This window comes from Puntigrus tetrazona, chromosome 3, assembly GCF_018831695.1.
Source record: "Puntigrus tetrazona isolate hp1 chromosome 3, ASM1883169v1, whole genome shotgun sequence".
Classification (NCBI taxonomy): Eukaryota; Metazoa; Chordata; class Actinopteri; order Cypriniformes; family Cyprinidae; genus Puntigrus; species Puntigrus tetrazona.
Genome location: NC_056701.1, coordinates 6,647,999 through 6,670,155, shown reverse-complemented (window position 1 = coordinate 6,670,155; position 22,157 = coordinate 6,647,999). Strand labels below are relative to the sequence as shown.

General features: G+C 40.8%; 3 protein-coding genes across 4 annotated transcripts; 1 reads left to right on the top strand and 2 right to left on the bottom strand.

Annotated features, from left to right (window-relative positions):
• Positions 1 to 146: 146 nt before the first annotated feature.
• On the bottom strand, positions 147 to 4,179 carry dnajb1a (DnaJ heat shock protein family (Hsp40) member B1a). The gene is made up of 3 exons (XM_043235363.1): positions 3,618 to 4,179; positions 1,454 to 2,019; positions 147 to 701 (listed from the first exon to the last, which is right to left on the bottom strand). The coding sequence occupies exons 1-3, from the start codon at positions 3,826 to 3,828 to the stop codon at positions 471 to 473; spliced, it is 1,008 nt and encodes a 335-aa protein (XP_043091298.1). The 5' UTR covers positions 3,829 to 4,179; the 3' UTR covers positions 147 to 470.
• Positions 4,180 to 6,007: 1,828 nt separating this feature from the next.
• Positions 6,008 to 13,750, top strand: tecra (trans-2,3-enoyl-CoA reductase a). Of its 2 annotated transcripts, none has more exons than XM_043235362.1 (11): positions 6,008 to 6,873; positions 7,586 to 7,637; positions 7,771 to 7,815; positions 8,669 to 8,769; positions 9,920 to 10,035; positions 10,266 to 10,371; positions 10,914 to 10,986; positions 11,099 to 11,142; positions 11,231 to 11,288; positions 11,364 to 11,452; positions 12,856 to 13,750. In XM_043235362.1, exons 1-11 carry the CDS (start codon positions 6,694 to 6,696, stop codon positions 13,027 to 13,029), a joined length of 1,038 nt encoding a protein of 345 aa, XP_043091297.1. In that variant the 5' UTR covers positions 6,008 to 6,693; the 3' UTR covers positions 13,030 to 13,750. The 2 variants fall into 2 exon arrangements, with proteins under 2 accessions (XP_043091297.1, XP_043091296.1); XM_043235361.1 differs by having other exon boundaries at positions 6,027 to 6,873; positions 8,666 to 8,769.
• Positions 13,540 to 20,483, bottom strand: samd1a (sterile alpha motif domain containing 1a). The gene is made up of 7 exons (XM_043235360.1): positions 19,846 to 20,483; positions 17,172 to 17,430; positions 15,660 to 15,775; positions 15,533 to 15,578; positions 15,384 to 15,450; positions 15,188 to 15,302; positions 13,540 to 14,142 (listed from the first exon to the last, which is right to left on the bottom strand). Exons 1-7 carry the CDS (start codon positions 20,185 to 20,187, stop codon positions 13,990 to 13,992), a joined length of 1,098 nt encoding a protein of 365 aa, XP_043091295.1. The 5' UTR covers positions 20,188 to 20,483; the 3' UTR covers positions 13,540 to 13,989.
• Positions 20,484 to 22,157: the final 1,674 nt, after the last annotated feature.

The following is a 22,157-nucleotide window of genomic DNA, read 5'->3' as shown; positions in this document are numbered from 1 at the left end:
ACAGCTGCCCACACATCACACACACACACACAATCACACACACACACACACTTCTACAATTACTATTTGAGATCCTCAGAAATGTGCAAAACCCTAACGTTCGGCATTGATATTACTGTTAAGTACACTGTTGACTGCTCAGAGACTAAAATGGGAATATTATTTTAATAAAAGAAAATATCAACAGATTAGAGGAGAAAGAAACCCGAAGAAGCAAAAAGGAGCATTTACTTGGAGGTACTTTAAAAACGGTGTGTGAAAGTCAATATATTATTTCTGAGAGGTTTCACAGTGTTTTGTAAAAGTGCATTGCGATATAAGTAAAGGGGGTATAAATAAACTGTCGGGAGCTCTGTCGCGTTTCTCTGAGCTTGACTTTTGTGTATTCACCACTGATGCTTTCAGGTGTAATGAGATCTAAAAAAAAAAAAATCAGAAGGGCCCCAATCATAGGATCTGTGTGTTGAGAGTCAAGGTGGTAGGATCTGAACCAGAGATTCACGAGCACTCTGTCCCAACTTGTCCGGAAATTTCACCAAGAACTCTAGCACCATGTCTCCTCTCTTTTCAGGACATTTGGACAGCGGCAGTCCTTCTCCCACTATCCTCTTCTTCATACCGGGTTTGATGACATCACGGGATGTCACGGTGACAGTTCTACCGTCCAGGGTGGGAGCGCTGATGGTGCAGCCGCATAGAGCCTGAGTGAGTGATGTTAAAGAGAGAACGAGATTTAACCCAGTGAATAATACCTACACCAATAATAACAAAATAATTATAAGCCATACTGCCATTGTCAAATCAAAAAGACTGCGCTTTAAATAATTATATCTGTGTGCCCCGTAAAGATCACTTTCAGTCTGTTTTAAGATAACGGACTGTTTTAAACTAAAGAGAACATTTAAGTGGTTTTCCACAAAAATAAAATGTATATCATGTATAAAATTATTTTAACCAAAATAAATGAACAAATTAAAAATTGTTTCAAAATTAGGAACTTAAAGTGACATCTGCAAATATTAGTATTGTCATTTTAAAAAATAAAAATTGCATTTCTGTCTAATAATATGCCCATTATTTATGTTAATTAAACATTATAATTTTATAATATATTATTATTATTACAAATCATTATTATATGGTTATACTGATATTAAATTACAAATTGTTTTTGCACCCTTGAACAAGCGCAGAAACCTAGAATTTTATTTTCAGAATTTTTTTTTTTTTTTTACTTTCCCCCCCAAAAACCATGTAGCCCTAACTTTAACCTTTGTATTCTCATGTTGCCTTACTTGCAAGAAAATGCACTTCATGAGAAGAAATCTATGAACCTATTTTGTTTGTGAACGACCGAAATTACCCTTTGCTTCACTTGCTTAACAAAAGTTCACTGGTGTATGTTACTGGATGTTAAGTAACTTTATCCGAGCAGCAGACACCAGACACTCACCTCTCGGAGGGATATCCTTGCAGGGTAGATGATGTCAGAGCCGTCTCGCTTAAAAACCGGGTGAATCTTGTCCTTAACCACAAATACTATATCGGCAGGGATGTTGGTTGGCGTCTCATCTCCCTCTTTGGGAAAGGTAATCTTGGTGCCCTCCTTCCAGCCTCGTTTGATGTCCACAGTGAGGATCTTGTCTTCGGTGCGCACCGAGCAGCGGTCCGGGTTCAGCCTCTTGCGAGAGATCTTCATCTTTTTCGTGCAACCAGAGAACACCTCTTCCAGGCTCACCTTGAGCTCGTGCACTACCGGGGGATCTTTCTTCTTTTCTCGGCCCCCGTGCACGCCTCCCACCCGAGACTTGAAAGACCTGGGAAAGCCGCCCATCCCTCCCATCCCGAACGCCGCGAAGGGGTCGTCGATGTCCATGTCATCGTCGGCGCCCCCGGCGGACGCAAAAAACTGATCGAACGGGCTGCGGCCGGCGAAGAACTCCGCAAACATGGCGTGAGGATCGCCGTGAAAAGTATAGCTAGGGCCATTGCAGCCACCCCCGGCGTGTCCCTTGAGCCCTGTGGGAGAAAAAGAGACGATGTTTACGAAAAAAAACAGCAGCTTTTGGGAAAATATGAGATACGGCATATAGAAAGAGCAGAACCGGCTCACAGGAATGACCCGGTCACATGGTACAGTTTGAGTTCCTAATCTGGAGATCTGAGGGGGTTTCATAAAGTCCCTCGTCGGTTCCTCCCTACACGCTCCTGTGTTTGCGGCATTCAGAGAAAACCCAAACGGTCACCAAAGGTCATCAGGCTTCACTCAAAACAGAGATGCTAAAGCTTCACTGATAACGTGGAAGCTCGCTTAATTCTTACACGCCTCATTTAAGGCCCCCGATATACCAAAGAGCAAACGGGTGTGATGTGATGTGGCCAAAACAGCGTTTGTTTTGAGTGGTGCAGCGCTGGTTTGAGCGAACTTCTCCAGAAAACGCTTTCCAATCGCCATCGGCTACAAAATAAGTCGGAAATCTTATCTGGTTCATTTCGTAAATAATGGCGCCCGACTGAGACCGCCGTATATTTGGAAATGAACCATATGGGTCCTTAAAATGAAGATACCAGAAGATAAGAAGTAGTATTTAAAACTGAAGTGCCTTGAGCTACAGGAACATTTTGGGAAAATCATGTGAAAGTGCTTATCCCTGCTTTTTCCACAATTGGCGTATAATGCAACAACAAATCAGCAGATTTAACTACTAAAGTCCAAAATAATTTTCCTTTCCTGCAATTTGGTTGTAAATCTCAATTGCTCATTTTGACTGCTCTCTACAAAACAGTTTAGCCATCGCTATGTAAACGTTTCATATTTTTTGGCGTATTTTGGCATTAAAAAAAAAAATCAATTCCACCAGAGACCTCTGGCTGAGTTCACACTGAATGACCACGCTGCTCTTTTCTATTATCACTTGTGTATTTCTGTAATGTAAATATCATCAGTGGCATAGTTTACACGTGCTGTACTGTGTGCAACTTAACTGCAAATGCATTTTTTTCACACACATTTTAATTCTTTAATTTCTTAATTTTTTTGGCACTTTTGAAACTTTGTTTCACCTTTGAGTATATCGGGGCCTTTAGAGTACCGCCGAACAGCAGCGACACATCAGGGTACATTACACATCTCTTTTTAAATAATAACAAAGAAATATCTACACCTTTAATAAACAATCCAAGGTGACTTGTTTCCTTTTCAATTTTATTGACTTTTACAACAATACTGTGGCTGCTGCTGCAATGTCCCTCACAGAGTAAAAGCACACCAGCCTGTGTGTATCTATCTGTCATTCAAACTTACAAAAAGCACTAGCCTAAAAGTCCCATTACGTCCATCTATCTTAGTATTTACCTGCTAGCACTTTTTGGACATGTTCCACGGTAATCATTCATTAATAAAATTAATATATCATATCTAAAACCATCACTGGTTCTATCACAGTACATTGTACAGACTATCTATCTATATATCCACCCCTCTGCCTGTCTCTTTGTTATCTATCAAAAGTACAAGTACTAAAACGTGGTCCCAGCACAGCACATTGTAAGGGCTATCTATCTATCCGTCTGTCTATCCATCCCTTTATCTACAGCGTGACAGTGACAGCTCTTACCATCCTCTCCACATCTGTCATAGATGTCTTTCTTCTTGGCATCGCTCAGGACATCGTAAGCTTCGGCGATTTCTTTGAATTTATCCTCTGCTCCGGCCGATTTGTTTTTGTCGGGATGAAACCTTAAAGCTTGTTTTCTGTAGGCTTTCTTGATCTCCTCATCCGAGGCGCCCTTCTCTATCCCCAGGATCCTGTAATAATCTTTACCCATCACAACACTCGACTAGCTGTCGTTCAACTACCCGTTTCCATATGTCGATATCCTCCAAATACTGAACGACTCGATTAATTTTAAACGATCCTCCTCCTGTCCTGTCGAACATGAAGCGCGCGGATGGAGTTTAACAAACTGTTTTTAAGTTATTCATCCAAATCCTCACAGATCGCGTTCAGCCACTGCCGCGTCCCTGAAACGTGCGACCATTTTCCCGAGGCTCCTCTAACTTTAATCGATGTAAAACTTCGATATCGCGAAGAGTTCCCGGCGAAAAGCGCCGTAATGTAATTGTCAACGTCGCCGAGCGTCCGCAGAAAGTCCGAGAAAAATGACTTGCTCGGCGGCGCTCGGCGCAGATGCTGCAGCGGTGACTGAACGAGCGCCTCCTGCGGCGAGGAGTGCGCACTGCATGCTGACTATTAGCATAGAAATTTAACTAGCCAACTGCTGAGTAAGTAGTAGTAAGCTAGTAAAGAACACTACCTCACCACCAACTGAATAATGTACAGTATACACCATATACTGCCTTTAAAAAAACAGTAAGTTAACTGTATGCTAATGGTAACTCATTCTAACAACATGAGCTTTTACATCGTATTTTCAGATTTGTGCAATTGATTTTGGCAGTCAAGTCGAATAATGACTGAAAAATGTTTCTTACCCACACAAAAATTAAAGTTAAACACTTGGTATTTATCCCCAGCTGTTGTTTTTTTTTTTTTATTTCAATGATAACACATTCCATTGCCTATGTTATGATGCAGTACACTTATGCCATATGCATTTTTATATGCGCATTTTGGCCAATGCAATGCAGATTATCTAGGTATTATATGTAGGCCTAGGCCTAGACAGAAAAAGCATATACATGTACAGTATTACATACGCTCTTATATACTACAGAAATAGTAAGAGCGCTATATTAATACCCTACTCCAAACATAGCTAGAGCTGAGCAGTTGTTTACAGTAGCCTGGCAGTCCTTATACAAAAAAGTGCTTATAATGAATAGCTGTGATACCTATACAGACAACAACATTGCAAGGTATTTCAAAAAATACCAGGGTACTACATACCATGATATGATCCACCACTGAAAAGCTCGACATGCCACTTAAACCATACACTTATATAAGGGGTCACTATAACACATCGATTTGAAAATGTGCATTTCTCATGTTTCAAATGTTCAAATGTTAGTTCAGCTGTGAATTGTGGAAACAGACCAAGAATGGTGTAACACTCTTCTAGTCTCATGTCTAGACAAGGGCACGCTATTACTTTAAATCAAAATGTAGTAGGCTAACTAACGTAATATGAGCTCTTGTTTGATTCCAAGCATGCACGGTGAGCACACCAAGATCATTTGGAGCAGTAGAAGTAGGCAAGCAAATATAGGCTGTCTTCACTCTCGCTAAACTTGTCTGATACATTTCATCTGAGCATTACACGTTGTCTATTTTTATTTCTACTAAAAATTTCAGGATTACAGCAAATGAAAGATACTTGAATGAACACTGATTTTACCCAACACACACACTCGTGTCAAGAATTTCATGTCTTCGGACCTTCATAATTGTATGAATAACAACATGAATTTGCAAAAATGCCACCTCGTAATGTTACTTTACCTCATTGGACAGGTTTGAAATTTTTCCCGGGAGAAACAAAAAGAATAGAATAGAATAGACGTGGAACATTTCCTAATATATTGCAGCCCTACATATTTTTTTTGAGTCATTGCAGTATTATTTATTTTTTATTTAACTTAATGATAAACCGTTTCTCAATGATACACTGTCAGTTCAGGGAAACTTCATAAGATATGATGTATTTTTAGTGCTGACTATTAGATTTGCATTTTTCCCTTAAAAAAGGGCCCATGTATTTTTATTGGGAAAAAACCCCACTTTGATTATTTAAATTTTAATTGTGTCATTAACCTGTCAAATATAATCTGCTGTTCTATATATAACATGTTACCTGAAATAAACTAATAAACATAATAAAAATAATTTTTATTAAATTATAATTGTAAACAATGTACTAAAATAACTATAATAAAAAAATTAAACCTACAAAAATAGCTCTAAAAGCGATATAAAAAAATAAAATAAAAATAATGAATAATAACAAAAAATATATCTTTGCATTGCTCAAAGCTCAATGTTTTAGAAGAGCTGATGGAAACTAAAGACAGTAAATATACCAGATAGCTTTGCCTGTTTGTTTGATCTAATTACTGCTGACAGACACAAATGGCTTCTGTACGGAAACAACCTGCCCAAACCTAATGGGAATACCTCTAGGGACCTCAGAAGTGGCTTATTTATTGACTCCAAGCCACGGTCAAACTCAAATAGATGTCCTGACAGAGCCATTGCATGACTCTGCTTGCAAGGCAGATGTATTAATATTCCCCCGGACACACACTCCTGCTGTACAGATGCACGCTATCCTAACCCTAATTCAAAAAGAGACGGGGTGTGGAGGTAAGAGCCACGGCCAACTGGATTGGCCCGAATCCCACAAGGTCACGGGGCTGGTATTCAGCAAAGCAGGCATATAAATTTAGCTTCATGAAAAGCCACGGATTATGTCTTGGGACTCTCAGATTTCGTCTTCGGAGGAGTGGTTGTGATGGCCACCCCTCAGGTGTTAAGAGGTGGGCGATATTTCAGTGACACTGCACTCACTCACACCGTCCTGCTCCGTCGCCCCTCTTCCCCCGGGTGCATTGCGCTCAACGGAAAGAGCTGGATTTTGGATTTACTATTAAGAACTGAGGCTTGAGGACTTAGGAGAGATGTGTGGGGTGTGAAAAAGACCTACGGTGTGCAATAAGTTGGAAGAAGTATCATGGATGCATTAGCTTTAGAGGCAAAAGGGGCTAAGAGTGAAAGCGCACCAGCTCCTGCACCAGCATCGGCACCCGCCAAACCCAGACCAAAACCCCCCAAAAAAGCTAAACGAATTGTTTACTTCGAGGTGGAGATACTAGACATCAAAACCCGGGAAAAACTACTGCTTCTGGATAAGGTACGTTCTTTTTAATGTGTTTCAGAAACCGTTATATAGTGCTCGTGCATAAAAAAAAGTGATGAAACCCATCTAAGCTGGGTGGCTGTTTTAAGCTGGTCTTTCAGCCTGTTCACAACTGGTCTTTAACCATTTCTTTAGCCGATCAAGTGGATCTTAGCTGACTTAGCTCAACTGAACACCAGCTTGGAGACCAGCTAAAACCAGACAGTACCAGCTAAGAACAGCTTGTGCTGGTTTAAGCTGTTTTCTCCACCCCCTCCGTGAGTGTAGATGTTGTCTTTAATTAAAATAGTGTATTTAATCACTGTGTTTACCCTGTCAGGCTGAACATAATGCAGAGAAGTACAGAAATCATCTGTAATCAGCAGCTGTTATAGATGACAGATAGCTAACGGTAATGCGAGAACAACCAATGCACATGCTGTAACTTTGTAATAATAAAGCGGTCACTATCAGGCAGGTTCTGCATTAGTTGTGTTGCTTTTGGAACATGAGAATCTCCTCTGAGCTTCCAGGAATTCCTATGTGAGATCCATTGCTTGGACATGCATGTCGAGAATAGAGTAAACCTGATTTATGACCGCATGAGGCGGAAAACTGCAAGATGAACACTGTATATATTGCATATGCATAGCGTGTATTTGCATGTTTATGCATTATAATTGCAAAACAGAATGTGGATATTTAGCAGCTGTCTATCCTCCTGCAGGTAGAGCCAACGGCCACTATTTTGGACATTAAGTCTTTGTTTCACAAATCAAGTAAGCTCTGCTCAGATGCTATGAAACCACAAAGCCTTTCTTTAAATAGCTTTCTACAAGGAAGATGATAAGTTGATGACATAGAAATAATGGTTGTAGCAAAGTCTTACATGTCAGGCTTCGATTTTCACAGATCCACACTGGTATCCTGCCAGACAGTCTTTATGCCTGGACCCAAGTGAGTACATCTTTAAACCTAGCGACATGCATGAGTAAAATGTTAATGTTGTTATTAACAACGTACTATTGAAGAACGTGAGTGGAGCTGTTAACGAATGAACTGGACGTGCTCTTATGGGGAAAACACAGTCAGAAACACCAGCAAACAGATACATTGAGGGAAAGACAGACAAATATTCCCATTATCATGGGTCTTTGGTCGACAAACATTATCCAGAGGGCTTGAAAAGAGGGGTAATCGGATAACACAATAATCCAGGTGCAAACATAGTCTGAACGACAAGACAAGAGAGAAATCCAAGACAGGTAGATAGTTAGGTAACAGGTAAACACAAGGCTAGACTAAACTAAAAACTAGGACAGAGAGAGAGTGCTAAGTGCTAAGAGAGTGCTAAATGCTAAACAATACTCAGCAGTTTGAGAAGGATCTGAGTGGGTGTAATAATAAAGTGTGTGTGTGTGTGATTGACTGCAGGTGAGTTCAATCAGTGCAATGAAACACAGGAAATGTAGTCCAGGGTAATGCGTAACAGTCTGTGTGGTGTGAAAATAAATGTCATGGAAGAGCGACCTCTGCTTTCAATCAGACAGAAGGCCTCGGATGGGATTAATGATAGAAAGAGTTGATATAACTGACCTCTGCATGACCTTCTGATCCAGTTCATTGAAACCTGCAAAGATAAGACTGTTATTCACTGAAATACCTCTGCATTGCTTTACTGACAAGATTGTGCAATAAAAAAATTATTTGTTTAGATTAACCTGTAGGTTTTATGACACAGAATGAGTCAGCCTTTTTTAAGCTACTATAGAGAACAGTGATCGCTGTGATATATTGTTGATTTCAGAAGGAAAGCCCTTAAGAGATGAGGAAATCCTTCAGGAGCTGCCGGTGGGAACCACTGCGACCTTCTACTTCAGAGACTTGGGAGCCCAGATCGCCTGGGGAACTGTGAGTGCTTTGGCAGGTGCACAAATAACAACTGAAACAATTATCACGTATAGAAGCGAATCTCAACCTTTACTCCAAGGCCTCCTGTGTCAGAGCTGCTCTAACGAAAGAGCTACTAATTTCACACTTTTTTCATTTAAAAAAAAAAAAGAGAGGTAACAATATATTAACCAGTGTCGATTACAAGCAAAAATTAGCAATTTGTTACAGCTGCTGATATTTATGTGGCCAAAAAGTGAGTAAAATTGAGTAAACTGAGTCTTTATTTTTGCAATTTTGCCTTTTATTACAATACAACAGTGCAGATTAGACAAGAAGCAAAGCGGGAAAGAGTGAGACAGGGTTCGAACTTGGGATGCCCGTAACCCATGTCAGTGCTTATCACTGCCGACAAAGCTCTGTAGGTTTTATTTTGGGCGCAAACCACATATTGTGCAATGCAATACAATAGCGATTTAGAGATAAATGTTTGATTACTTGTGATATTCCCATTTAAACGGTGATTATTATCGATGATATTGATTATTTTGCGAGCCTTATAAATTTGCATAGGCCTATCAAATATGCAGGTCGAGAACCGCTGAGAGAAACGCATCCAAGCATATGCGGGTTCCCGTACATAATGTTGAAGGTGACCCAAAAATCGAAAACGAGATTTCCCAAAAACACAAAAGGCCTTCTGAATCTTTTTTGACGTTGTATGGAAAAGGGCGGCCCGGACATTCCACATTCCTCTTTTGTGCTCCAGAGAGCAAAAGGAGTTAATAACGTGCGGTCACGTCTGTGCAATTAGTAGCATTTTATAATGGCTTTGAACGTGGCTCATCAGAGTTCGGCTTTGGTATTATGATCTTTCGCTGGAACGTTACGGGCCGTTTGGTTGGATGTAAAATTCAGTTCAGGGGCCGTACAGTGAGTGCACGGGCCTCCGGTTCTGTTTTCTCTCACCACACCGCTACTCAATCCCCTTTCTCAGAACTTGTAATCTCTCTGGCACCGTTTCTCCACAGGTGTTGATCCCGTTCACCTCCTGCATGCGTTAGCCCCCTTTGCCCAGTCCCACGGGGGAAGGGATGACGGCGGCACATGCGAGGTGCGCACTACACTTCACTTTAGAGAATAAAACGTGTTTGTGAATGTTTGTTTGCAGGTGTTCCTAATCGAGTGCATTGGACCACTTGTCATATATCTGCTGTTTTATTTTCGACTGCCTTTAATCTACGCTCCCAAGTACGAGTTCACTGCCAGTAAACATTTGGTCGTGCAGTAAGTATCACAAAGAAGCGTGCCGTGATTTTTCTTTTAGTCTGCTGGATTGAGTCCAGACTGTGGGAACAGTGTCTCCTAACAGCTGACCTGCTGGTTAAGAGACTGGCCCAGAAGTGTATTTTGGGAATTCTGTTGAAAACATTTGATCGATGTGTCTCAGGAATACACTTTTATGTGATGATTTTTCCGGTATTAACCTGAACTGAGCTTCTGTCTGCTCTCCACAGTATCGCCTGTGTGTGTCATTCCTTCCACTATGTGAAGCGAATCTTGGAGACGCTGTTTGTCCATCGCTTCTCCCATGGCACCATGCCATTTCGCAACATTTTTAAAGTGAGGATACCTTGCAATTGTGTTTTTGAGTGTCATTTTTATTTAGAGTAGTGTTTTCAAATGATAAATATATATATATTATATATATATATATATATATATATATATATATATATATATATATATATATATATATATATATATTCCCAGAAGGCAGCAGTGTGTGATTGATACATGTTAGGATTTATTTTGTTTTTTAAAAAAAGAAAGAAATAGATTATATGTGGGTCGGAGCTTTGAGGTCATCTATACTTTTAAATGTGACTAAAAACATCAAGCACATATATAGATATGAACATTGATGACTCACAGACAATATTTTTTGTACAATCAGATGCAAACGATATTCATGCCTGCTGATGCACGTTTAATCAAAAAAATGCACCAAAAGAGGAAAAAACTACAGTCTTTAGGGGTCTTTATGTTGATGTGCATTTTACCTTACGAAGATTAGATCATGCATTACAGTTGATAAAAATGCAAAATGCTGAATTTCATGAATGAATTAAACACTGAATCACGTGCGATTCTTTCTTTACCAGATCTGTTCTTATTACTGGTGCTCTGCCGCATGGATGGCTTATTACATCAATCACCCTCTCTACACACCTCCATGTACGTACCAGCTCACTCAAATACTCTTCACTATGTTTATTATCACTTCAGTTATTATTGCACGTTAAACGCATTGAATCATTAGTCTTAAAGCCGCTCTGTTTACATGCAGATTACGGGGAGAAGCAGGTGAAGGCAGCTTTGGGAATCTTTCTAGTAAGCACTTTGAATGCATTGATTTCGGTAACGGGTCACGTATCTGTCTGTTAAGCGTTCTTTACGTCCTGGTTTGTGATTTTTGTAGTTCTGTCAGCTCGGCAGCTTCTCGATTCACATGGCTCTGCGTAATCTCAAACTACCTGGTAAGATCTACTAGATAAATCCCAATCCTGAAGTCAGCTTTGTTTACTTAACACGTCCAATTGCTCTTTATGAAGGCTGCAAGATGAAGAAGATTCCTTATCCAACCAAAAATCCTTTCACATGGATATTTGCTCTAGTCTCGTGCCCAAACTACACATACGAGGTGAGACCCATGACCGATCGCAGTGTCTTTAGAGAGTTTTGCTGCGATTATGTCTTTTTGTAGGCCGACACCGTCTGGTTGTCTTGACAAAAACCCGTTTGGATTCTCCTTAGGCCTTTGGAATACCGCAGAAAATATTTGCTGAAGGTTTGGCGTTCTTACACGTTTAGTTCATCGTGCTGATCCTCACAAATGAAAACAGATTCTACGAATATGAAAGCCTAAATACAGAAGTATTTATAGCAGAAGTAATAAAACTGAACGTAGGCTATAAGATGAAATGCAAGCACGGCCGTTTGATTTAAGTGTCAACACTAAATGAATAGTTTGTGATGAATATGTACTCACCCTCAAGCCATCGAAGATTTAGATGAGTTTGTTTCTTCCACAGATTTGGATAGGTTTATCATTTATCGTCACTTGCTCACCAATGGTTCCTGTGCAGTGAATGGGAGTCCGAATAGCTAAAAAACAACAACAGGAAAAACCTCAACAATTATTATTTGTCTTTTTAAAAATCAAATAATTAAATGAATTAAAAATACTTTAGAATAGTTTGAAAGAGCGTGATTATAAACACAGCGAGGCTGTAAAAGCGGACTGGCGTTTGCTTGTTTGGTGTGATGGCCTTTAAAGAAGCCCCATGTAGTTTTTTGATGCTGCTGAAGAGTGAAAAAATACACCATCTGCATATTAAGGAAACATAAGTTTGTGTAGCCTAGTTTCTTTGAAAGGTCCGGTTTTGTTCCGCCTACTGCCGATTTACTCAATAGTCATTTGAAACCCCTGGTTGCCAGTTGACAGAAAACGCAGCGTTTTGTAGCCAATGTAAGCCAACGAACAAACTGGGTGAGAATGCGGACTATACCCGACCTATAAAGACGTGCATTTAAACACGGATCGACCAACCGATTAACTTGACCGTGCAACGCTCTTCCCTTTTATTGTCGGTTGCGCTTGTTTTCTCAATCTGGCAACCTGTGAGTGTCGCGTCTGAGGAGGAGGAGGGAGCGGAAGAAACTAATTTTTGAATTTGGGCTGCAGTACCCTTTTCAACCACTCAACGTTACACACTGCAAAGGCCGTCTCTAGCTGTAGTCCCATTTTACTGCATGCTTCAGCTAAACGCTTAAAAAAAGTTTTATGTATTTTATGCCGTGTAATAAAACGTGCAATTAAGCATTTCACTAAAAACGCCTTACACTTTTAACGATGGAACCAGAAATGCTAAAATAGGCACTCATTTCCAGATTTCGGCCTACAAAAATGTCATCCCTGCAGCTCTCTAAAGACCTCCTTGACAAGCATGCGTCCCGTGTGAACGGGTCCCGTAACGAAATGCTGACCCCTGCTGGTCTCAGAGTAAATGACAGACACTAAAGGCTGTTGCTGTATTCCTGCAGCTCGGATCTTGGCTCGGTTTCACGCTCATGACCCAGTGCGTCCCCGTCTTGCTCTTCACCGTGGTGGGATTCATACAGATGACGGTTTGGGCCAAAGGAAAACATCGCAGCTACCTGAAGGAGTTCAAAGAATATCCCACTCTGCGCTCCCCCATCCTACCTTTCATCCTATAGCATACATTTAAAGCAAGTCTTAATATATACCCAAACGAATGACATAATAACTAGTAAACTACGAGACACTCTAAACGTCGTATTTGTCAAGAAAAGCCATTCTATTTTAATAGTCATAGATTGAAAATGTATATCGTATCGTTCAAATACATGAATATAATGATGCAAAAATATGGAAATAAAAAGATACCGAATTAGAACCTAGAAATAAAGCGATATATAATATATAAATAAATCTATCATTTATTTTTCCTTCACTTGAAAAAAGAAAAACTATTATTTCTAAGGATGCATTTGAAATTAAGTCTGGTTTCTTGCTAAAAAAAAAAAAAAAAAAATTTTTTGAATCACAATCAACTATGCTTTCTATCTGACTGTGGATGCCAATATGAAAGCTTCTCTCGGAGTAAATGCACTGGCTGTGCTGGAATCAAAACATCAGTAACTCGCTCCATATCTCTGCTTGGCAGGCTAAATGCACAACAGAAAAGACTGATGCCACAAATGCAGTTTCAGATTCTGAAACTGGAATTTATTTCCTAAATTTGCAGGTCCATTTTAAGACTGCTGTAAAACATCGCTGAACATCGCACATTTAATTGGACAAGAACAATGTTTATATAATATTGCGACACCGTAAATCATTTCTGACAAAAAAAAAAACAAAACAGTAGGACGAAACACCGGTGAATAAAAAGCTCCACCGTAGAAAAAAAAAAAACGAAACGCAAAACACTTTTAAAACGAATGGTCCCGTCAGCCCTTCGACGGATGGATGGAAGGACGCACTCACAACAGAAGAACAGACTGCAGGGCTGAATCATGCGGCATGTCCTCGCGCTGAAGAAGAGAAGATAAGCTGAGGAGGATTGTGCAAATCAAGTCTTAAAGAGTTAACGTTATTCCCCTCCTTTCGTGGCCGGGGGGAATTTCAGTCCGTTTTCGCTGAAAACACGAGCACTACGAGAAGAGACGGCTGTCGTCCTGAAAGTGGCTTCTCTGCAGCACCTTCACGTGATTCTCGTAGATCTTCAGAGCAGGGCCGAGTCTGATGGACAGGCCGGTCAACACGTCACTGCGCTGCATCAGCAGCAAGGACTTCCCATCTATTTCCTGTTGGGAGTCCGGATGCAAAAGGTGTAAATACTTTTAAACAGAAAGTCCATCAGAAGTGACAGTCGAGGCATTTACGTTGTTACGAAAGACGCCGAGAAATATAAAAAAGCAGCAGCGTTGATGTTTTCATCATTGATAATACTTGCTTTAGCAGCAAATCAGCATATTAGTATGATCATGTGACACTGAAAATTCATTTTTGATCACATGAATAGATTAAAATATATTACACACAAAAAACAGTAAGCATAAGATTGCAGATGTTTAGATTTTATGGCCGAGTAGTGTCTATTGATAAAAGTTGTATCACAACCAATCTTAAGTGCATTGCTAAGAACTTAATTTTTTTTTTTTTTTTTTTTTGCACACATTCAGTAGTCATCTTATAACAAACCATACATCAATGAAAAGATTTTTTTTTATTCAGCTTTCAGATGATATATACACACATCTCAATTCCAAATAAATCGACCTTTTTCCCTCTATTTCTAATAGTTTCTCTTGCACAAGAAGCTGTATCGTCTTGTTTTTTTATTCAAAGTCGTTTTTTTTTATATCAACTCTTGATAGAGAAAGCTTATTCTCGAAGACTCCAAATATAAAATGAATTGCACTTATGAAGTAAATAAATATTTCAGAGCTGAGCACGACTAGAAAAATGAACATTCACTATAGAATTTCACCTGGCCTGGAAATAACAATTTAAAATAGTTTTTCACAAATTAAAGAAATGTCCTGTGCAGTATATTAAGTATTGTATTAAAAAAAAAGAAATTTATGTTTCGCTAGGCAAAATCATTTTTCATGTATTTCTTTATGCTTTGGCTTCAAATGGAGAAAAATAAAGAAATAAATAAAAGCTCAATCAATACTTTGGGTGCACAGTCTGACAAAAAAAAAAAGAAAGAAGGAGAAGCAGGATATGCATTCCCCGGTGTGCTTCCTAATCATCTGTACATTTTTCATTATACAAAAAAGCGCAAAAATGGATCAACAGACTTTGGGTTAAGACACGACAAGCGCAAGCTCTTTAAGTCCTCACCTGCGTCCTGAAAGCCAGCGCCTGCTCGGGGAAGCCCGCAGACGTGAAGTAACTGGCCACATCGGCCACGCTCCAGAGCAAAGGGTCCTGGCCGATTTCTTTCTTTACCTCGTCACTAAGCATGACCAAAAACAGATGAAAGCCCATTCCACATTTTAGCTCCATCGTTAGTTAGAAAATGTTGTCTTTTACTCACTTTCCGTTATCCGCCCCGTCGCCGTTAGCGGTTTCTTCCTCCGTTGTGCTCTTGGTGCGCGTGTCGCCTGAGAAAGCACAGTTTCGAATTAAAATGTGATCTGACAAGATACGGTGAGAAACTGAAAGAGCGCAGGCGGGAACCCTCACCCTCCCGGACAGGATCGGCCACGGCGTCTGACACCAGCGTCTCGTCCTGAGGACAGAGAGACTCAACGTGAGGCAGGGGGACGGGACAGATGTGCCTGCGATCGGAGGCGCGGGCGGACGTGCTTACCGCTGTGACGCCGCTGTGAGACATCAGCGGATCAGGGCCGAGCGGCCCCTCCTCCACTTGAAGAGCGGACGGACAGATGGCTGCCGGCTGCCGCACGAGCGCCACGGATCCTGAGGCTGACAAGCACAGAGAAATCTCTTACACGTCTACCCCACCGCTTCATCCAAAAACACTGTCGGCGATGAACTACGACGTGCACGTGAACATTTATGAATCGGAATAGATTGACGGCTGCATGAACTTGCTGAGATGTGCGCGTGTTTGTCTCTAGATCGACGAATTCAGATGTATGTTTAAGACAGATTGTTCTGCCTCCGCTTGATTATTATTTGATTAGTCACTTAAGTGTAGGAGAGCTCCAAAAAAATTTATAAAAAAAAAACAAGGTTACACAATCATCTTGGAACATCTGCGACAAGGATAAAAAAAAAAAAAAAGCTTATTTATAAATAAATAGATAAACATTGGCCACTGGTAAAATATTTTGCAATATTTCACATTTTTCTATACTGCAAAAACATCCACATTTTTAACTGATCCTTTTGGCGAGACACTATTTTCCATTCTTAAGATCAAATATCAGAATGATTTTTTATTGTTGGTGGATGCTTGTGTTTCTGTTTTATTTCTGTTCATTTTCAAAAGTCGTGGTGATTATTTTACCTGAAATAATATGTAACCATATTGGTTATCTATCTATCTATATATATCTCTATATATATATATATATATATATCTCTATCTATCTACTCTCTATATATATATATATATATATATATATATATATATATATATATATCTATCTATCTATCTATATATATATATATATATATATATATATATACATATATATATATATACATATATATATATATATATATATATATATATATATATATATATATATATATATATATATATATATATATATATATATATATATATATATATATATATACACACACATACATATATATATATATATATATATATATATATATATATATATATATATATATATATTTTTTTTATATACCTAAATGATTTTAGAAACTTAAAGCATAATCATCTCACATATCGAATAACACATTATTTAACAAATTATCCAATTTTTCTTTAATATCGAGCAGCCCTACTCAACACAATGTATACCAGGGAGAAAATGTGCTAATAATGCTCGATACCACCAATATATTCACCCAAGTACGTTATTTTCCTATATTAATATGTGCATTAATTAATTATTATTAATTAACATTTTAAAAATGACAGTTCATAGGAGACTGCTCGCCGATTATCTGACCATCCCGGAAGGTCCTCACCGGCTGGGTTTGAAGAGTCCGAGGCCCTTCTTCTGATCCAAAATGTTAAAAATCCTTTATTTCAATAAACATTAAAACTCTGCGCACTGATGCACTTCTCTTTTAAGACCAGAAGAAGTGCCTGGATTCGTCTCAATTTAAACTGATTAGTTTGGCTTAACCCAAAAGGCGACCGACGGGACGAGGGTACCTGTGTCTTGCTGTGCTGCTGGCTGCATGTGCTCAGGTAGAGTGTAAGCGCTGTCGGCGTCCTGCCTCAGAGCATCATGGGTAGGGGAGTTCTTTGAGGACGCGGGTGAGGGAACGGGCTGACTGGTGTTGCTGCTGGTGACGGGACTCATGCTGATGCCCGAGTCAGCGGTGCTCTGAGCGCACATGGCGTCCAGACTGCTCTCGTCCCCCTCCTCGTCCATACTGCTGTCCATTCCTGCGGTGGTGGACATCTCGTCCTAAAAAACAGATCGCAGCAGCATTATCATCAGCATCATTTTTGAGCTGGCGCTTTGATCGCTGCCAGTACCGCATAGAAACTAATGCCACATGAGGATTCAACTAAACGCAGTGGAACTTCATATAAATGATCCAATTTATTTTATTAATCAGGGATGCATTAAATTCATTGAAAGTGACAGCAAAGATTTCTATTACAAAAACGCTATTACATTCTATTCGTCATTCGATAAAAATCAGATTCTTCTAAAATATACTGCTTTCATCGTTGATAATCAGCTTCGCATCACTGGAATTGATTCTTTATTTTAAATTGTAATAGTATTTACAATTATTATTGTTTTTGCTTTCTTCATGACCAAATAAATACAGCCTTGGTCTCTCAAAACCAAAAAAATTAAGTTACCTCCAACATTAGCGTATAAATAATCACATGCGGTTATAAAATAATACTGACCCTAAATGTAAATGAAACGCCTTTTACTTTGATTTTTTTTTAACACAAAAATGCTCTGCTCTGGACGTGGTTTGAACATCTCATTTTAGATCAGCATTTCTGTGAATTTATACTTTAAACTGAAATTCAGTTTTTCACTGTTAAGTGACTGAACGCATGAAAAATGACTATAATGACTAGTCAACTATAATGGATGCGGATCGGATGAACAAGGATGTTTTACATAAATGTCTCCATTTTTCTTGGGCCAGGTTGTGATGCGTTTCAAATTTTGCATTGTTGTTTTTTTTTTTTCCACGTGTGATGTTTTATTTATTTTTGTTTTCACAAACTGTTGTTTGCTTCTTAACAGTTTTTTCTGAAACGGTTATTTAATGGCAGACTCCCATTATGCCACCGGCTCACTGAACAACGATGGAAATGTTCAAAAGCCCAGGAATATATTCCCTAAAAAGCATGGCAAACGCAGATGACTGGAGGAAGAAAAACATCTACAGTAACTTACTAGCACGCGTACGGGGGCTTGAACGGGGACTTCATAACATAGAAATACTAGCACGTACCAGTATTTCACATTTAAACGAACGTATTTCGACTACACTGTGCTCGACCCGTCGCTCTGCGAAACTGGATTACGATCGACTCGAGCTTCACGAGCTTTCACGTGAAGGCCGCGCGCGCTGTTTATTCAGTCGGGAGTGAGCCAGAAACTCCTCTTCGGCCGTTCTCTCGTACGTTTTGAACCCCGTTTTGGTCGGCGCGGCGGTGTTGGGAACGGTCCAAACGCATCGAAATAACTTAATCACGCCGTACGAGGAACGTTACTGAGCGAGTTTGCTGAACGGAGGGGCGCTGAACTCCGTCTCGCGCGCCGAGAGCGAAGCGGGCTCATGAATATTAAGTTACGTAACTCAGCCGTATCAGAACGAAGCGGGCGGGCTCATGAATATTAAGTTACGTAACGTTCCTCGGCTGCATTAGAACGAAGCGGGCGGGCTCATGAATATTAAGTTACGTAACTCAGCCGTATCAGAACAAAGCGGGCGGGCTTATTAATATTAAGTTACGTCGGGTTCGCCAGCGCCCCTGAGAGAGAAGCGTGGTGAGTTCATGTATATTAATGAGGCACGCCACTGGCGAAGCTCAACGCAGACTCGTTAATATTCATGAACCCGCCCCGCTTCTCTCCGAGGCGCGCTGCCTGCCTGACAAGCGCGTCCCAAAGCAAGCCAATGTTAAACGTGGCTAAAGCCGACATTTTCCCCCTTAAAACACATCCAAAACTAACGCCAACATATCGACACGCGATAAATAAGTACGACAAGTTCGCGAGGCGCGCCGACGACTTTGGTCGCACTTCGCGTTCACGGACATAAAAGATCATCCAGCAGCGCGTCTAACGACTTGCGCTTCAACGATCCCTATAAATTGTCGTATCGACTCGGTCACGACGCGCACAAGCGCAAAAAAACAGTCTCCCGCGGGAGCGCTGAACAATCGCTAATGCAATTGTCTCCGGTGTCGCTCCTTGGGCGAAATGCGTCAGTCGGCTGATCCGTGATGTTTTAGGTGACTTTCCCCCGCCGTGCAAAAAAGCGAGTTCGGATTAACTGACGAGGATCGCATCGCGAAAGTTGAGTTAACGTTAGCGGACTCGTCCGGCGCATCGTCGGCGCTCGCGCGGAAACTCGCTTCCGAAAGATTTGGACCTCGCAGGATCGAGCGCTTCCATTGTTGGCGATTTCCCGACGCTCGTGGAGGATCGCGCCGCTCCCCGTCTGCGCCAGTCCGCGCGCGCGCGTCTCTCTCTCTGTGCGCGCGTTTGCACTTGCTTTTGCGTTCGCGTGCGCCAGAGCACTTCAACTAGTGAAAAAAAAAAACCAAAAACAAAACACCGACGCTTCGCATTCCGCGTCTCGTTTTTCGCCGGAGCGCAGCCGCTTCTCGATTCACTTACTTCCATATCCTCCATGTGATCCTCATCCACGGGACCCAGAGCGCTGTCGCCGGTGCTCCAGTCCGCGAGAGAAGGCTGTTTCACAGCACACTTGCCCTGCTCGGTTTTTCTCCTGCCTCTTAGCACCTTTGCCGCGTTGCGATACGAAACCGAGCCTTTATAGTTGACTTTGAGCACCGTTTGCTCCTCTATCAGTTTCTCCAGTTCTGACCGGGTTCGGTCCCAATCCGAGCCGTGTCGTCTTTTTACCATCCTGCAAATTCTGTCCAGGTCCGGTCGCGCTTTTCTCGACCTCAGCGAGTCTATGGAGCCCAGGATCCATTCGCGGTACGGCTCAGACATTATTCCTAATGGGCTTCGAGCTTGATAAGAGTGGATGAAGTGCGTCAGTGTTGCCTTCGACGTGACGCTCGCAGTCTTTCGAGCCGCGGCGCGAGCGCGCTGGAGAAGGAGAAAAAAAACGGAAACATACTGTACGCGTGCGTTGATCGCGTTGAGCGCTTTTAAGGTGGAATGCGCGAGATGCGCGGCCCGCCGCTAGGAGATTTAAGGAGGCACCGCTCGCCTGCACGTTTCCGCGCCGCTTAAATGGCCGTTGTTGCCGCTCTGGAACGCGATACTGGCGCGCATGCATGTTACACGTGAACAAGTACGCGTTATACAGCGGCAAAAATGCCTTCTGCGTTCTCAGCCGCTTATTTTGTAATGAAAGTGGTCACTTTAGGCCGTCAGTTAGTTGAGAAGTAAACGCGCCGAGTGGAAATATTAGCTATGCACTGCATACTGCACAGTGTGCTGAGCTCGCGGTGCTCCATATTTAACCAGAAGAGACACGCGTATCTGTTAGTCACGTATAATATATACACAAATGCATGCATTTCTGCCTTAGTGAACGCACTAGAAATGGAAGGTCAAGTCGAGCGCGTTGCATTATGGGATATGTCATTGTGCAGCGCGCCTCATATTTTAGCAAACGTAGCAGGTCATCTCAAGGAGATTTATAATATATTTATAATAACTCCCGTGCATCTCAGAACAGAACTGGCCCGGTTCGTGCAGGTCCACCCAAAATTCATAAGTGATCCGTTATCATTGGTGCTGGGCTCCGAGGACATGTGACTAATGACAACACGCATCCATTTTTTATGCTTTTAAGAACCATTCAAACAAATCAGGCACCGTTCTATACAACAGTCATCATCTGAGGCGGATTTAAAAAGTGTATCCTAAGACAAGAACACATTTTGGTAACTGGTTTTGATGCTTGTCAGATGCATACACATTATATACATATATGGCCTAGCGACTGATAAACACAATAACATTTAAGACATCACCGCATTCTCGTAATTTTAACAATTAAAACTTTATTGGAATGATACATGTTGCAAAATATTATTCTGTGTGTTTTTTTTTTAATTTTAATTTTTTTAAACATACTCGATGTGTCCTACGGGTATCCGTCAACTTCTCCAGAAGGTAAAATAATTACTGTTAAAGGCAGAGAATATACAGTATTGTTTCCCGAGAAGGTACAATAGACTACACCATCACCATACCCATGTCGGGAGGAAAGAGACTCCTGTTATTGAAAATACACTTAGAAAATATGCAAAAAGTAAATCAAATGTTTTCTTCATGATTTCTTTTTTTAAAAAGCAAATAGAAGAGTGTAGGAAACTGGATGTGTACAAAGGCAAACTGTATAATGGACCGATGCGCGCACGCACACACACACACGCACGCACACACACACACAAAAAGATGACTGACGATGTGAACGAACAGACTGAAGGATGAGTGACACCCATGTATCTGAAAGGAAGGGACGGGACCCAGAGAAAGAGGGACGACATATGAACACGGCCAAAAATGTCACATTTTTCCATGCTCTGACAAAAAAATAAAAAATAAAGATGTAATGAAAGGTGCGTCTGAGCCTTAATTTCCCCAAAAAAGTCAACGCTGCTGCTTTCAACAGATGAAGATGAGAAAGGAAAAAAAAAAACAAATCTTGTGAAGCCAACCTGTACATTATAACTCGGTACACCAGTTGATTGAGAGAAAAGTCTTACGTTGCTTCTAGTGTCACAAGACCAGCGCAGAAGAGCCTGCTGGGTAATCTAAACGTACAGACGCCTTCTTTAAAACACTGATTGTTTTGTTCTCCAGCTATTCAAACCAAGAGATGGAGCTGTTTCTCCCGTTTGCACATCCATTTTATGACAAAGTCTCCAGAAGTGGGGCAAGAAAATGTCCCAGCAAAAGCTGGTCATGCAGGGAGAAGAACGAGGGAGAGAAAATCCAAACCT